This window comes from Chlorocebus sabaeus, chromosome 8 (genome assembly GCF_047675955.1).
Source record: "Chlorocebus sabaeus isolate Y175 chromosome 8, mChlSab1.0.hap1, whole genome shotgun sequence".
NCBI classification, from domain to species: domain Eukaryota; kingdom Metazoa; phylum Chordata; class Mammalia; order Primates; family Cercopithecidae; genus Chlorocebus; species Chlorocebus sabaeus.
In genome coordinates this window covers 39,363,955-39,380,956 of record NC_132911.1, presented here as the reverse complement: position 1 = coordinate 39,380,956, position 17,002 = coordinate 39,363,955, and the positions used below count along the sequence as shown (strand labels likewise).

General features: G+C 35.4%; 1 protein-coding gene across 3 annotated transcripts in view; it reads right to left on the bottom strand.

The window, feature by feature from the left end:
• The window catches only part of LOC103215664 (disintegrin and metalloproteinase domain-containing protein 18), a 147,249-nt gene extending 131,273 nt beyond the window's left edge, over positions 1 to 15,976 (bottom strand). For 2 of the 3 annotated variants that reach the window (XM_037983546.2, XM_037983547.2), the window contains exons 1-2: positions 15,869 to 15,976; positions 15,201 to 15,277 (exon numbers count right to left, since the gene is read on the bottom strand). In XM_037983546.2, the coding sequence (XP_037839474.2) occupies positions 15,201 to 15,277; positions 15,869 to 15,923 (132 nt within the window). In that variant the 5' untranslated portion in view covers positions 15,924 to 15,976. The remainder of the gene's footprint in view (positions 1 to 15,200; positions 15,278 to 15,868) is intronic. The other variant, XM_007962251.3, reaches the window with a different exon arrangement.
• Positions 15,977 to 17,002: the final 1,026 nt, after the last annotated feature.

Genomic DNA, 17,002 nt, shown 5'->3' with positions numbered 1-17,002 from the left:
AAGCTGTAAAATGCATGAAAAACTGAAATATGGAGGAAACAATTAACTATAAATGGAGATTTAAACACTTTACTGAGAGCAAAGTGCCACCACTTGGCCCCTGCCACATTTGGGCTGGAAGACAGAAGATAGTGCAGCAGCGATGCGGTTTGCGTCTGTGCCCCACTCAAATCTCATATCAAATTGTAATCTCTAATGTTGGAGGTGGGGCCTGGTGGGAGGTGATTAGATCAGAAAGGCAGATTTCCCTTTCAGTGCTGTTCTTGTGATAGTTATCGTGAGATTTGGTTGTTTAAAAGTGAGCAGCATCTCCTCCTCCTCTCTCTTCCTCCTGCTCCTGCCATGTAAAGCATGCCTACTTCCCCTTCCCCTTCCACCATGATCGAATGTTTCCTGAGGCCTCCCCAGCCATGCTTCTTGTACAACCTGCCCAACTGTGAGCCAATTAAACCTCTTTTCTTTAAAACTTACCCAGTCTCAGTGATTTCTTTGTAGCAGTGTGAGAACGGACTAACACAAATAGGAATTGAGACTGTGGGCATTTGGGCCACTTCATCATGTAACTTAATACTGCCTTCAGGCACATTCCAAAGCTCAGTCATGTTTATACACCTTCCATCTGATGGTGAAATCCTGTTGTGCATTCGCCACCATAAGCTTCGTAGGTCCGATAGCACCCAGTTACTCATGGGCAGCTCAGGTCCCAGGGTAACCTGGTGCCCTGATTAAGCATTCAGTCTTATTAAGGCTCATTAGCAAGTCAAAAACTGTTTCTGTTTCTCAAACTGAGAGCAGTTATCCACAGAAATAGCATTAGTGACAGAAAATTAGCAAGGACACAGAAGATTAAACACTATCCATCAACTTGAAATAATTTACATTTATAGACCACGCAATCCACCAAGATGAAATAAACACATTTTTGAAATCCACAAAGAACAATGATTAAGATATACCTTATTTTAGGCCAAGCCTCAATACTCTAAAAATATTTAAGTCACTGAAAGCAAGTTATTTGGATCCAATAAAATTAAAATATAAATCAGTATCAGAAATATCTAGACAATTTCTCAAGTTTTTAGATATTAAATAACTCACTTCTAAATATTCCCTCAGTCAAAGCAGCAATTCTAAGAATTTAGAAATAATTTTAAACAAATAATGATAAAATCATAACCTATAAAACTTTGTGGCCTGTAGAAAAATAAAAAGTGATTAAAAGAAACTTTACAGACCTTTCTTTAACAGTGTTTTTAAAAATTTACAAATTTAAATATTTTTATTAGCAAGAAATAACCAAGAACAGATGAAAACTTTCTTAAATTATTAAAAGGCATTGAATAAAATCTACAGATAACGTCAGACTTAATGGTGAATAATTGAATGCATCCTCTCTGAAATTTCAAGAAATAAATATTTATTGACAATTTATTTCACACTTTTTATTGAATATTGTACTGGAGGTTCTAGTCAGTGCAGTACCACAAGGAAAAGGAATAACTGGTAGGCAGAATTAAGAAAAAAAAACAAATTTTTTAAATCTTCAAAACACGTGATAATACACAGAAAAAATTCTAAGTAATATATGAAAAAAGCTACTAGAATGGAAGCTCAATATTTAAAATTTAATTTAGTTCTACATAACAACAATGGATAACAGGAATATGCAATAAAAATGGAATTTACACAAGCATCAAAAACATGAAATATTTTTTAAAAGTTGTAAAATATATGAGTAATATCTGCGTCTAGAAAGCTTCAGAAAAATGATTAGTGAAATTAACAAAGACATAAATAAATGGATGTGTGTGTATATACATATATAAAGCCATTGAAATACATCTATTAAAGACATTGAATCGATAACCTCGTACAACAGGAAGCACCGGGCCCAGATGGATTCACTGGTAAATTCTACTAAACATTTAAGAAATAATTTATATTAATTTTCTACAATCTCTTTCAAGAGATAGAAGCACAGGGAATACTTCTTTTTCTATAAAGATAGATGAAAAATCCTCAACAAAATATTAGCAAATCTTATTCAACAATGTATAAAAATAATTATTTTGATACATTACTTTATACAAACTATTTACATATTTTATACAAATTATTTTATTTTTTATACATTACAACCAAGTGAAGTTTATCCTAGGTGTGCAAAGGTAACTCAACACTTCAAAATCAATTGATGCAATCATCACATTGTCTAAAGGAAAAGAATCACAAGATCATTTCAATAGATGTGGAAAAGGCATTTGAAAAAATCCGGCCCGGCTCAGTGGCTCACACACATAATTCTAGCACTTTGGGAGGCCGAGGTGGGTGGATAACCAGAGGCCAGGCGTTTGAGACCAGCCTGGCCAACATGGCGAAACCCCGTCTGTATTAAAACTACAAAATTAGCCGGGTATGGTGGTGAGTCCTGTGATCCCAGCTACTCAGGAAGCTGAGGCAGGAGAATCGCTTGAACCCAGGAGGCGGCAGTTGCAGTGAGCTAGGATCATGCCACGGCACTCCAGCCTGGGTGAGAGAGCAAGACTCTGTCTCAAAAAAAAAAAAAAAAGAAAAAAGAAAAAAATCCAACACCTATTTCTTTTTTTTTTTTTTTTTTTTCTTTTTTTGAGATGGAGTCTTGCTCTGCTGCCCAGGCTGGAGTGCAGTGGTGTGATCTCAGCTTAGGTTCAAGTGATTCTCCTTCCTCAGACTCCTGAGTAGCTGGGATCACGGGCATGTACCACCACACCCTGCTAATTTTCATATATTTGGTAGAGACTAGCTTTTGCCATGTGGGCCAGGCTGGTCTCGAACTCCTAACCTCAGGTGATTCACCCACCTCGGCCTCCCAAAGTGCTAGGATTATAGGCATGAGTCACCGTGCCTGGCCAACACCCACTTTGAGTAATAATAATGATGACGATAAAAATTTTCAGCAAACTAAGAATAGCAGGCCACATTCTCACCTTGATAATGAATATCTATTTTTTAAAAATCTAGGGCTAACATCATACATAGGTTTTGAAAAACTAGACCTTTTCATGCTATGATCAGGAACAACGCACAGATAGCCACTCCTTTCAACATCACACTACCAGTCCTAGCCAATGCAATAAGAAAAGGTATAGTCGATTGGGATAAAAAGAAATGAAACTGTCTTTGTTCATAGATAAAAAGATTGTCTATGTAGAAATTCTGAGAGAATTGAGGAGTAACCCCTCTGGAACTAAAATACAATTACAGCAAGGTCGCAGGATAGAAAGTAAACATACAAAAGTCAATTGCTTTTTCTACATACCAGCAATGAAGGAAGGGAATGTGAAGTAAAAACAATGACATTTACATTAGCATCCAAAACTCAAAATAGATAGATTTGCTAGATAGATTTGCCAGATATAAATCTAGCAAAATATATACAAGATCTATGTGAGAAAAACTACAAAATTGATGAAAAAAATTAAGAACTAAGTGAACTATTCCATGTTATGGATAGCAACACTAAATATCATTAAGACATCAGTTATTTCCAACTTGATTAATAGATTCAAGATAGTTCCCATCAAAATCCCACTTAGTTATTTTGCAAATATCGACAAACAAATTCTACGGTTTATATGGAGAGGCAAAAGACCAAGAACAGGCAACACAACACAATACTAAAAGAGAAATACAAAGTTGGAGGACTGACACTACCTGATGTCAAGACTGAACTATAAAGCTACAGTAATTAGGAGAATGTGGTATTGGCTAAAGGGTAAACAAATAGAATAATGGAACAGAATAAAGAGCACAGAAATTGTTCTATATAAATAAACTACCTTTGACAAAATGGCATAGGAAATACAATGAAGTAAAGATAGTCTTTTCAATGAATGGTGTTGGGACAACTGGATATCCAAACATAAAAAAAATAAATAAATCTAGACACAGAACATAATAGTTCACCAAAATTGACTTAAAATTAATAATAGACCAAAATGTAAAATACATAACTATAAAACTACTTGAAGAGACCATAGGAGAAAATCTAAGTGACCTTAGCTATGGCAGTGACTTTTTAGTACAACCCCAGAGGCATGATCCGTGAATAAATAATTGATAAACTGGATTTAATTAAAGCTAAAAATTTCTTCTCTGTGAAAGACATTGTCAAGTGTATGAAGAGATAAACCACAGATTAAAAGAAAATATTTGCAAAAGGCCTATATGATAAAGGACCAAAATATGTAAACAACTCCTAAAACTCAACAATAAAAAAATGAACAACCAGGCTTTAAAAAGAAACAAAAACCTAAACAGACATCTCATCTAATAAGATATATGTCAAGCAAATTAGACATATGTCAAACAAACATGAGACCTGATAGGGAGGCCGTGCACCCATAAGGACAGTGGTATATTGAAAAATTCTGTACTTTCTTCTCATCTTTTCTCTGAACCTAATACTGCTCTAAAAAAATTAACCCTTATATATTATTAAGGAATTGCAAATTAAAAATAAAATACTATTACACAGTGATTTGAATAGTCAAAACCCAAACACTGACAACCGCAATTGAAGTAAAGATGAGGAGCCACAGGAACTCTTATTCCTCGTTGGTAGAAATGCAAAATAATAGATCAACTTTGGAGGATAAGCTGGCAGTTGCTTACAATACTACACATACTCTTACCATATAATCCAGCAATTGTGTTCCTTGGTATTTACTGAAAAGAGCTGAAAACTTATGTCCATACAAGTACCTATGTAGAAATATTTATGGCAGCTTAATTCATAGCTGCCAAATCTTAGAAGCAGCCAACACGTTCTTCAGTAGGTAAATGGCTAAATAAACTGTGGTACAGCCAGACAATAGATTATTATTCAGTGATAGAAAGAAATGGGCTATCAAACCATTAAAAGACATAAAGGAATCTTAAACACATACTAAATGGGAAGAAAAGCCATCTGAAAAGGCTACATACTTCAAGATTCCAATTATAACACACTCTGGAAAAGGCAAAACTATAGAGACTGTAAAAGAATAAGTAAATGTCAAGGATTTGGTTGGTGGGGAAGGATGATTAGGTAGAGCACAAAGGAATTTTAGAACAGTGAACCTATTCTGTATGATACTATTAGTGGGTATTTGTCATTACACATGTGTTCAAACCCCACATGGCACACAGCACTAGAAGCGAACCCTAAGGTACACTACGAAAATTTGAGTGATGATGTGTCAATATAGATTCATGAATTGAAACAAACATGTGAGACCTGATAGTCAGCGAGGCTGTGCATCCATAAGGACGGTGGTAAATTGAAAGATTCTGTACTTTCTTCTCATCTTTTCTCTGAAGTTAATACTGCTCTTAAAAAAAAAAAAAAAAAAAAAAAAAAAAAAGTTTATTTTAGAAATTTTTGAAATTAAAAATGAATAAGATCAGATTCCAGCCAAGTTCCAGCCAAAATGGAATAGCTTCATTCTTCCAAGTTCTTCCCTCCTAAAGCTAAGAAATCCTGGAAATATAACAGAAAAATAAAAATAAAACATTTTGGAGAAATGGAAACAAGAAGGCAGACTAACCAGTGACATAAGGACTTGAGTGATGACTAGTTCAGGCTGGGCCTGGTGGCTCACGCCTGTAATCCCAGCACTTTGGGAGGCCGAAGTGGGTGGATCACTTGAGGTCAGGAGTTTGAAACCAGCCTGGCCAACATGGTGAAACCCCATCTCCACTAAAAATACAAAAAAATTAGCCGAGTGTGGTGGCATGCACCTGTAATCCCAGCTACTTGGGAGGCTGAGGCAGGAGAATCGCTTGAAACCTCTGAGGCGGAGGTTGCAGTGAGCCAAGATCATGCCACTGTACTCCAGCCTGGAGTGAATCTCCAGAGTGAATCTCCTGGAGTGAATCCAGTCAGTGTGAATCTCCGTCTCAAAATAAACAAACAAACAAATAAATAAATAAATATTTTTTAAAAACAAAATAAAAAATAAAAAGTTCACTGGTTTTCTTTTGACTTCTATGCATTGTAAATGGTTTTGAGAAGATAGCAACCTGGAACTACCAACAGGCACAGTGTCAACAGGGTCCAGTGCAGAGCTGAGATTGCAGTCCCTCCTTGTAGTGATGAAGCACCACCCTCCATGGCAGTGAAAGTCAGCCCTGTGCTTCACCTATTGAGGATTCCAGTGACGTATAATGAATAACACATGAAAGCAAAGCTACCAAAATAAAAATCTAAGTGGAAAGGCTCAACCACAGAATGGGGTTAGGGGAGAAAATATGGAAATGGGAGACAGAAAAATAGAAATTACCCAACCTGAAAATTGAGGAAACTTACAAAAAAATGTAGAGAGGCAATGACCAAAAATGTCCAGAGCTTCAGGGACCTAAGGTACTATAACAAAAATTATATCGGTTGTGTCATTAGAATCCCAAATACAGATGGAGGCTAGAGTTGAAAAGGTACTCACAAGAAATAGTGGATGAAAATTTACCAAATTTGATAAAATCATAAACCTATTCATTTAAGAAGCTAGAAACTATTGAAACTATAAAAAAAAAAAAAAACTTCACACCAAAATGCATCAGAGCTCAACTTCTGAAAACTAAAAGAAATTTTTAAAATCTTGAAAGTAATGAGAGAAATGACAACTTACGCATTAGGGAAAAAAAAAACAATTCAAATGACAGCAAATTTCTCATAAGAAAACATGAAGATCAAAGGAAATGTCATAACATAAGTATATGATGAGAAAAAAGACTCATACATCTAGAATTCTATGAAAATCCAGTTTAAAAAATAGCCTTCAAAAATGAAGAGATAATCAAGATATTCTCAGATCAGGAAACTAAGAACATTTGTCTCATATAAACCTATACTAAGAGAACGACTAAATAAATTTCTCTAAACAAAAAGATAAAAATAAAAGAGGAAGGATTGAAACACCCAGAATGAAGAAAAACACAGAGGGGAAAGTACAGGTAATTACAAAAGTTTACCTTTTCATACCGAGTTTTCCAAATTAATTTGAAGATTGAAGCAAAAATTATAACACATTTCTTTGTGTTCCTTTACTTTAGCCCATTTACAATTGCCTTAAATATTTCCTCAACATACATTTAGAAACAAATTAAGGTTTAAATACTTTGCTTAACCTGGTGAAATGATGACAGTAGGCTTTGAAAAGTTATGTACATGTAATGTAATATCTAGAGTAACCACTAAAAGAGCTCTACAAGTATATATTCTTGAATCACCACCACAATAAAAAACTATATTATTCTGGCAATTTCTACAAAAGCATGAAAAAGGAAAATAAAAATTAAAAGCAAAACAAAAAATTACTTAGTAGATGTAACACCAATAGTTACATTAAATATAAATGGTATGAACAGGGGAAATTACAGATTGAGTGGATTTAAAAATTGACAAAGCTATATTCTGTTAAAAATAATTTCACATCAAAGACAATTGCCTAGGCTGGCTGAAAGCAATAATATTGAAGAAAGCTTATCATGCAAACATAAATCAAAGGAAAGTAGAAATTGTTATATTAGTATCAGATAATACAAAGATATTTATCAGAGAATGAGAAGGGCATTATATAATGATAAAGGGTATCAATCCAGCAAGATGTAACAATCCTAAATGGGTATGCCCCAAACAACAGAACTGCAAAATATAAGCAGCAAAACTTGACAGAAAGGAAAGACTATCCTTCTCCATTGTGTCCTTTTGGTGAACTTGTTGAAAATCTGTTGACTGTATATGTTTGGATTCATTTCTGGGCTCTCTGTTCTGTTCTATTGGTCTACATGTCTTTTTTTTTTTTTTTATGACAGTACTATGCTGTTTTGAATATTATGTTTTTTAAATACAATTTTAAATCAGGAAATATGAGGCCTCTAACTTTCTTCCTCAGTATTGCTTTGGCTACTCGAGGTTATTTCATGCTTCCATACAAAATTTAGCATTGCATTTTCTATTTCTGTGAAGAGTGCCATTGGAATTTTGATAGGGATTGCACTGAATCTGCCTATTGCTTTGGGTAGTATGGACATTTTAGCAACATTACCCAAGAATAAAAATCAGTGGCCCCATAACATAAAAGCAAACAAGCTATTGCTGATATGGAGGTTTCCTCAGTCTGGATAGACAATCAAACCAGCCATAACATTCCCTTAAGTCAAAGCTTAATCTGGAAAAAAGTCCTAACTTTCTTCATTTCTATGAAGACTGAGAATGATAAGAAAGTGAAGAAAAGTGAAGCTAACAGAGGTTGGTTCGTGAGACTTAAGAAGATATCTCCAAAACAAAAATGCAAGGTGATGCAGCAAGTCCTGATGTAGAAGCCGAAATAAGTGATCTGTAAGATCTAGCTAAAATAATTGATGAAGACCGCTCCACTAAACAACAGATTTTCAATGTAGATAAAACAGCCTTCTACTAGAATATGCCATCTAGGACTCAGCTAGAGACTTTCACAGCTAGAGAGGGGAAATCCATGCATAGGATTTTTTAAATTGTTATTTTAGATTCAGGGGTACATATGCTTGATTGTTACATGGGAATTAAATGTATGATGCTGGGAGTTGGGCTTCTAGTGTACCCATCACTGAAATATTGGACATTGTATCTAGTAGGTATTCTGTTCCCATCCCCCATTTTGGAGTCCCCAGAGTCTATTTTCTTCATCGTATTATGTCCAACTATACCATTTATTTAGTTCCTACTTATAAGTGAGAACACGCAACATTTTATTTTTCACTTCTGGGTTATTCCACATAGGATAATGGCCTCCAGTTCCTCCATGTTGCTACAACAGACACGATTTCATTATTTTTATGACTGCATAATATTCCATGGTGTATATATGCCACATTTTCTTTATCCAGTGAACTGTTGGTGGACATTTAGATTGGTTCCATGGCTTTGTTATGGTGAATAGTGCTGCAATAAATATACAAGTGCAAGTGTCTTTTTTATACGATCTATATTCCTTTAGGTAGATACCCATTAGGGAGATTGCTGGGTCAAACATCAAAAAAAGTAAAAACAGAACTATCATTCAACCCAATGTTAATGTCTTGCTTTAAAAGACAGGCTGACTCTTGTTAATGCTTATTACACAGCTAGTGACTTTAAATTGAAGCCAATACTCAGTGACCATTCTGACAATGCTAGGGCCCTTAAGAATTACGCTAAATCTACCATGCCTGTGATGAGAAATGTAACAACAAAGTCTGGATGAAAATATAACTATTTATAACATGGTTTACTAAATATTTGAAGTTGACTGTTGAGACCTACTGCTCAGAAAAAAAGATTCCTTTCAAAATATTACTGCTCACTGACAATGTACCTGGTCACCCAAGAGGTCTAATGGAGATGTGCAAGGAAATTAATGCTGTTTTCCTACCTGCGAACACAGCATCCATTCTGCAGCCTAGTCAAGGAGATACTTTGACTTTAAAGTCTTATTACTTAAGAAGTACATTTTGTAAGGATATAGCTGCCACAAATAGTGATTCCTCTACTGAATCTGGGCAAAGTCTATTGAAAACAGTATAGAAAGAATTTACCATTCTACATGTCATTTAGACCATTCACGATTCATGGGAAGAGGTTAAGATATCAACACTAACAGGAACTCAGAAAAAGTTAATTACAGCCTTCATGAATGACTTTAAGGGATTCAAGACTTTAGTGGAGAAAATAACTACAGATGTGGTCGAAATGGCAAGAGAACTAGAATTAGGAGTGGAGCCTAAAGATATGACTGAATTTTTGCAATCTCATAATAAAACTTGAATGGATGAGGAGTTACTTCTCATGGATGAGCAAAGAAGTTGGTTTCCTGAGATGGAATCTACTCCTGGTAAAGATGCTGTGAATACTGTTAAAATTACAAAAAAAAAAAAAAAAAAAGTTCAGAATATTACATAAACTTAGTTGATAAAGCAGTGGCAGGATTGGAGAAGATTGAGTCCAATTTTAAAATAAGTTCTACTGTGGGTAAAATGCTATCAAACAGCATTGCATACTACAGAGAAATCTTTCACAAAAGGAAGAGTCAACTGATGCAGCAAACTTCATCATTGTCTTATTTTAAGAAATTGCCACGGCCACCCCAACCTTCAACCACCACCCTGATCAGTCAGCAGCCATCAACATCAGGCAAGGGCATCTATCAGCAAATGATTACAACTCACTGAAAATTGAGATGATAGTTATCATTTTTTAGTAATAAAGTATTTTAAATTAAGGTTTGCACATTGTTATTTTTAGCCATAGCACTATTGCACACTTAATAAACTATAGTATAGTGTAAACAGAACTTTGGTATGCACTGGGATACTAAAAAGTTTGTGTGACTTTTTTTACATTTTTTTTCTAGACATCAGTCTAGAACCAAATGTAAGTCAGAACCAAACCTGCAATATCTCCAAGATATGCCTGTAACTTTCAATTTTGAACAATAATAAGCAAGGACATTACAAGTCAAAATAAGCAGGAAAATAACTAGAAGGAATCAGGAGAGAGTTTGTGACTTGCTCCTTATGTTCTATTTCTGAATTGAGTGTTAATTTTGGAGGTGTGTCTACTTTGTGAAAATTCATTGAGATATATATGTTATTTATCAATGTAAAATGTTATTTTAGTATAAAAAAGAAAACCTAGAAAAAATTTATTTTGGAAATTAAAGGCAAAATGTCCTCTTCCCAAAATACTTGAGCCAAAAAGAAATGATAGTATTCATTTTAAAATATTGAAAAATGAATTAAAAAGTGTAGAATACAACTCAAGGAGTACTTAAAATGAAAGTGTAAAATTTTGAAACATATGTTACAAAATTTGTAATTAAAAATATTTATTAATAAAAATATTAATAATAAAAATATATACATACATACACAAGTTGGTGTATATATTTATATATATTTCTTCATGTGCATACATAATCATTGACATGTTTGTGTGTGTAAAATATGCATGTCAAGGAATATATACATACATCTTGATATGCATAATATTCACAATCATACATAATTTATACATAATATGTAGTTACATATATTCTTATATTTTCTATTTCTATTAATATCTATAAACAACAGTCATTTGCAATAGATATTCTGCATAGATGGTTCTTCTCAACTTTACCATGACAACTTAATTCACTACAAAATATATATATATATATTTGTCTTGTGCAGACATTTATGATTCCAATGCTTGCTTCTGGCTACAGTCTGAGTAAGATATAATGTGCTTAACATAAATTAATCACATAAAGAATAAGAAAGGGGAGAGCAGCCAGTAACATTAAAGAGTTGGCTCGGTACCATCAGCTAGCCTTGGAGTTCTTCTGTTGAATATAATCACTTTAAAAGGACATCAGTGTAACACAGGACCACTGTGAGACAATTATGCATCAAGACAAAACCAACACTACTTCATAATCATGTGTGAACACCAACAAAATGTAAGTCCTTCCAAGTCAAAAAAAAAAAAAAGAAAAAGAAAGAAAGATTGAATATGCCCTTATTGGGCTAGTGTGAATGGCTGCTGCTTCTTAACTAATGACAGATTTAGGAATCTTCTGGTCTTCCTGTGCCCTAGATAAGACTTACTAAGATACACAATCATAGTATTATGCCTACTTCCAAACCATATCTAAATCAGATCAAAGGCACACGTCCTAAAACTTCCCCCAAATTCCCAAAACACGCCAATGTCTTATAAGTGCTTTAACAACCTCCTAAAGAGATGTTCCATGGCTCCCTACAGTGTGCATTCTCCCTCACTGCAATGTGTAATAATTCTCATTTGTTCAATTGCTGGTGTGTTCACAACGGTCTTTGACAAGAAGGCATTGATAGCAGGAAACAAACACATCCTAACTGAGGTCAGCTCTCCCCAACTGGAGAGTTGTTTCCCTGTGTTGAACCAACAATGGGTACTACGGCTTCCATATGTATACTTAGATAAAACAGAAGATTTAAAACTTTCTTCATAGTTCCTGTAATATCCTAAAATTTAAGCCATTGTTTTATGGAATAGAAGAATATACTTTCAAATGATCTATATGACAAATAATTAATATCCAAAATGTCAAAAGGACCTTTTACAACTCAATAGCCAAAAACAAAACAAATAACCAGATTAAACAATGGGCAAAGGAGCTGAATAAATTCTGTCCAGAGAAAACATACAAATGACCATCAGGTATAAGGAACAGTACCCAATATCATTAATCATCAGAAAAATGCAGGATCAAAACCACAATGAGATATCACCTCACAGCTATTATAATGGGTTTTATTTAAAAAAACAAACCCACACCCACAAACAAAAGCAAAAGATAACAAGCACTGGCAAAGATGTGGAGAAGTTGGAATTCTTGTACACTATTGGTGGGAATGGAGAATGGTGCAGCCATTATGAAAACCAGTATGGAGGTTCCACAGAAAATTAAAAATTGAACTACCATATGATCCACAATGCAACATCTGGCTACATATCCAAAAAGAAATTAAAGCCATGACCTTGAAGAGATATCTGCAGCCCCATGTTAATTCCAACATTATTCACAATATTCATGGTTTGGAAGCAACCCAAATGTTCAATGACATTAACAAATAAAGAAAATGTGGCATATAAACATATTGGAACACTATTTAGCTTTAAAAAAGAAGGAAATCCTATTTGAGACATGAATGAACCCACAGGACATTATGCTATGTTAAATAAGACGGTCACAGAATGATAAACACTATATGATTCCACTTACTTACATGAGGAATCTAAAATAGCTAAAATAGGTGGGTGTGGTGGCTAACGCCTGTAATGCCAGCACTTGGGGAGGCTGAGTCTGGCAGAACACTTGAGTTCAGGAGTTCAAGACCAGCTTGGCCAACATGGTGAAACCCCATCTCTACTAAAAAAAATACAAAAGTATCCAGGTGTGGTGGCATGCGCCTGTAATACCAGCTACTCAGGAGGCTAAAGCACAAGAACTGCTTGAGCCTGGGAAGTGGAGGTTGCAGTGAGCCAAGATCACACCACTGCACTCCAGCCTGGGCAACAGAGAGAAACTCCACCTCAAATAAATAAATAAAATAGTCAAAATCATAAAAGCAGAGAATAGAATAGTGGTTGCCACGGGTATGGGGAAAGAGAGAAATGGGGAATTGTTGCTCAATGAATACAAAGTTCCAGTAATGAAAGATGAATAAGTTCTAGAGATATGCTGTATAACATAGCACCTATAGTTAACGATACATCACTGTGCACTTGAAAATATGTTAAGAGGATCATTCTCATCTTCAGCATTCTTAGCACAAAATACAAAATTAAAGTATGCAAGGACATTTTTGGAAGTGATGGATATGTTTAGTACATCGATTGTGGTCATGATATCATGGATGTATGCATATATTCAAACTCATCAAAATGTTTACACTAGATAGGTGCAATTTTTATATCAATTATAACTCAATAAAGTTTTTAAAACATGAAGAGAATACTATATACAACAAAAAATAACTTCAAGAATTCCATATAAATAATACCAAAAGTGTAGACAAGGACTGAATACTGCATGTCTCTCATAGTAAAACGATTTCATCAAGTCCTGCGTAGTTGCTATATGCTTCTTGACAAGTAGTAAGAAATTTGAAGTTTACAGTGATTATACAATGACAACGTGCAACAGTAGTAAATCAGGGAAAAAAAAAAACCAGAAAGATAGATAGACAGATAGATAGATAGACAGAAAGATAGATAGTTGGGGGTTTTTTGTTTGTTTATTGTTTTTAAGAGATGAAGTCTCGCTCTGTCATCCAGGCTAGAGTACAGTGACACAATCATAGTTGACTGCAGCCTCCAAACCCTGGGCTCAAGAGATACTCCTGCCTCAGCCTCCAGAACACCTCGGACTACTGGCGCACACTACCACACCCAGTTAGGTTATTTTTGTAGAGATACGGTCTCACCAACTTGCCCAAGCTGGCCTCAAACTCCCGGGCTCAAGCGATCCTCCCACCTTGCGATCTCAAAGGGTTGGGACGGGATTACAGTCATGAGCCATTATGTTGTCAGAAAATAACTTATGCAAATAACTTTTCAACAGAAAGCAGCTTACTGTAGTGGAATTGGAGTTACAAATTAAAGATTAGACTCTACATGCTGACACAGATTTGATGCCATTAATATTTTTTAATCCTCTGTCTTTTAAAATGAATATATATAACAAATAATTCCACTTCAGGAGGATAATGTGATAAATAAGATTTATAAATGAAAATCCTTTCCAACTTCTCTAAAGGAAAGTATTCATTTTACTGTGATTCCTAAACACAATTTGACATATATTTTATTTAGTATAATTGTTCACTAGTAGAACATGGCCATGGTAAGTCCCAATATTGTGTGCCAAAATAGAATTAATGGATTAATCTTTTCCTTACTCATAATTTTAAAATCACTCTTTCAACCTGAAACATTTTCAGAGTTGACATATATTGTGCACCTTTTGACTGCATAGAAATATAAACCCCTATATTGTAACTTCCAGTTTGTAAAATAGAACATTTTAACTATGTCGATTTCAGGCATTTTAATCAAGCAAATATACAAGACTGAAGGCCTTCAGTTTAATCACTTTTTAATCTAGCAGGTTAGTAATTTTCCAACTTCTTTTTCCAGTTAGTTTTTACTTATTGTAATATTTTTCATCATAACAGGGCAAATGTGACATTCTTATTTTTTCTTCGCTTTTTACAAAGTCTTTGTAGGTTACATGCTATTAAGACTTATGCCTGTGGATCAAATTTTCCATGTCTAAATTTTGCTTATGACCAATTTCTACATCATTTAGTGGACAATAAAAAATTTGTTAATTTGTTGGCTAAACCATGGTCATGCATATTTTATACTGGTTTCTTTTTCCTACCAGTTTGATTGCTGAACATTTCTTGGAAATTGTGAACAAGTAGTGTGTTAGGAAGAGATGAAGAGAAAAGACAGGGAAATAAGCAGCAGAAATGGGAGAGAAGAGGATCAAAACATGGCAGGAGACAAAATAGCACAGGCAAAATATTATGATTTGGCAATGAATACAATTCCGTATGATCTGACTTAATATAAGGGTAAATAAAAATTGCCATAAAACTTTAAATATAGAATAAATAATCCTCATCTTTACCTTCCTCTCTGAAACTTCACTGTCATTTGACAAAATCTTCCGTGGAACTGTGACATGCAGAAATATTCCTTCAGAACCTGCAGTAAGGAAATGTGCTTGTTTTCGTCTTTGTTTTGCATCCACAATCGTCTCAGTCAAGCATGGGTTCTTATCCCTGACTGCATGGTGGCGCCTAAAATTTTAAGTAAACGTTTTTACATGTGCTCACACTCTAGTCCACAAATTTCACTACATAATTAACAGCACATTGAAAATGGCTAAGGCACAAAAAAAGAAAAAAAAAAGTAGACATTGCTGTTCTACAGGCCCCTCTGGTTCCCTTTTAGAATCGCTGCGAGGCTTGCTTCCTCAGGACTCTGAGGCGTTCGCTGAAGGCAGTTAGTACTCCACCACCTCCATCCTTCACAGAGTGGGAAGATCCCGGAAGGCGCGCTGCGTGTGGGCCACTGAGACCATGGGCGCTGATGCAGAGCGCTAACAGCTCCTCCGCTAAGGACCTTGCTTCCCCTGGCCTGGCGTAGAAAGGTGTACACGACACACCGGAAGCACCTGCTTGAGATCCCAAAGGGGAGCGGGGGAGCGTCCCAGAATAACAAGAAACTGCTCCCAGGAAGAGCCCAGGCCCCCTCTAAAGCCAAAGAAGAAAGGGGAGGCTCCCGGGGACTTACCTACGTGGGCTTGCAGCCTTCCAAGCTCAGTGAGAAGGGCAAGGAGAAAGAACATGGCTCAACCAGAGCGCAGGAGGCACAGCCAAGGACAGAGACCGTTGAGCAGCGCTGAGCTCGCGGGCAGGCTCTTGGCCACCGGGCGCCTGGGCCAGGGAGGACCCTGTGCTGCCCCAGGACCCTGGGGGTGAGGCCTGAGAAGCTCTGGGGGCTGGGCCACTTCCGCAGGGCAGGGAGAGGAAATGCCAGATGGAAGCATAGGTTGCGCAAAATTTGTTGCAGAGAAATTTAAGTTGTTTAAAGCCCTCAGTAGTTACATTGGGGTAAATAAGCCAGATTTTCCTTTTTAGTGAGGTTCTTGGTAATTTTGTTTCTCCATATCACGGTTTTATGGCAGGTTTTATTTACTAAGGTGGAAGAGAAAGAGGAAAAGAGAAATAATAGCTATTATTATTAGCTATTATTACTAGCAATTTTCTAGATGCTACTGCAGACTTAAATATCTTTGCAAATACGGAAAAATCAAGAAAATTGAACTTTTTAATGCTGGTACAATTTCACCATTATTCATAATACCAAGACATGGAATCAACCTAAGTGTGGATGAGGAATGAGTGAATAAAGAAAATGCGGTACATATACACAATGGAATCGTACACAGCCTTAACAAAGGAAATTCATTTACAACAACAGGGATGGAACCAGAGAACGTTATGCTAAGGGAAATATGCCGGGCACAGAAAGATAAATGCTGTATGATCTCATTTGTATGTGAAATCTAATAAAGTCTATCTTATAGAAGGGTGATTACCAGAGGCTAGGGAAGGTGAGATGAGGGATGGGGAAAGGGAAAATGTTAATCTAAAGGTACAAAGTATGAGTCAAACTGAAAGAATAAGTTTTAATGATGTCTTGCACTACATGGTGACCACAGTTAATATAATAAGCATATTTCAAAATTGCTAAAATTTATTTTCAATGTTCTCGCCACAAAGAAATGATAAATTGACGAGGTGATGGATATGTTAACTAGCTTGATTGAAGCATTCTATAGTTTACACACAGATCAAAACACACTGTACCCTATAAATACACAAAATTATTTGAAATATATTTGCAAAAAAGAAAATGGAGTTC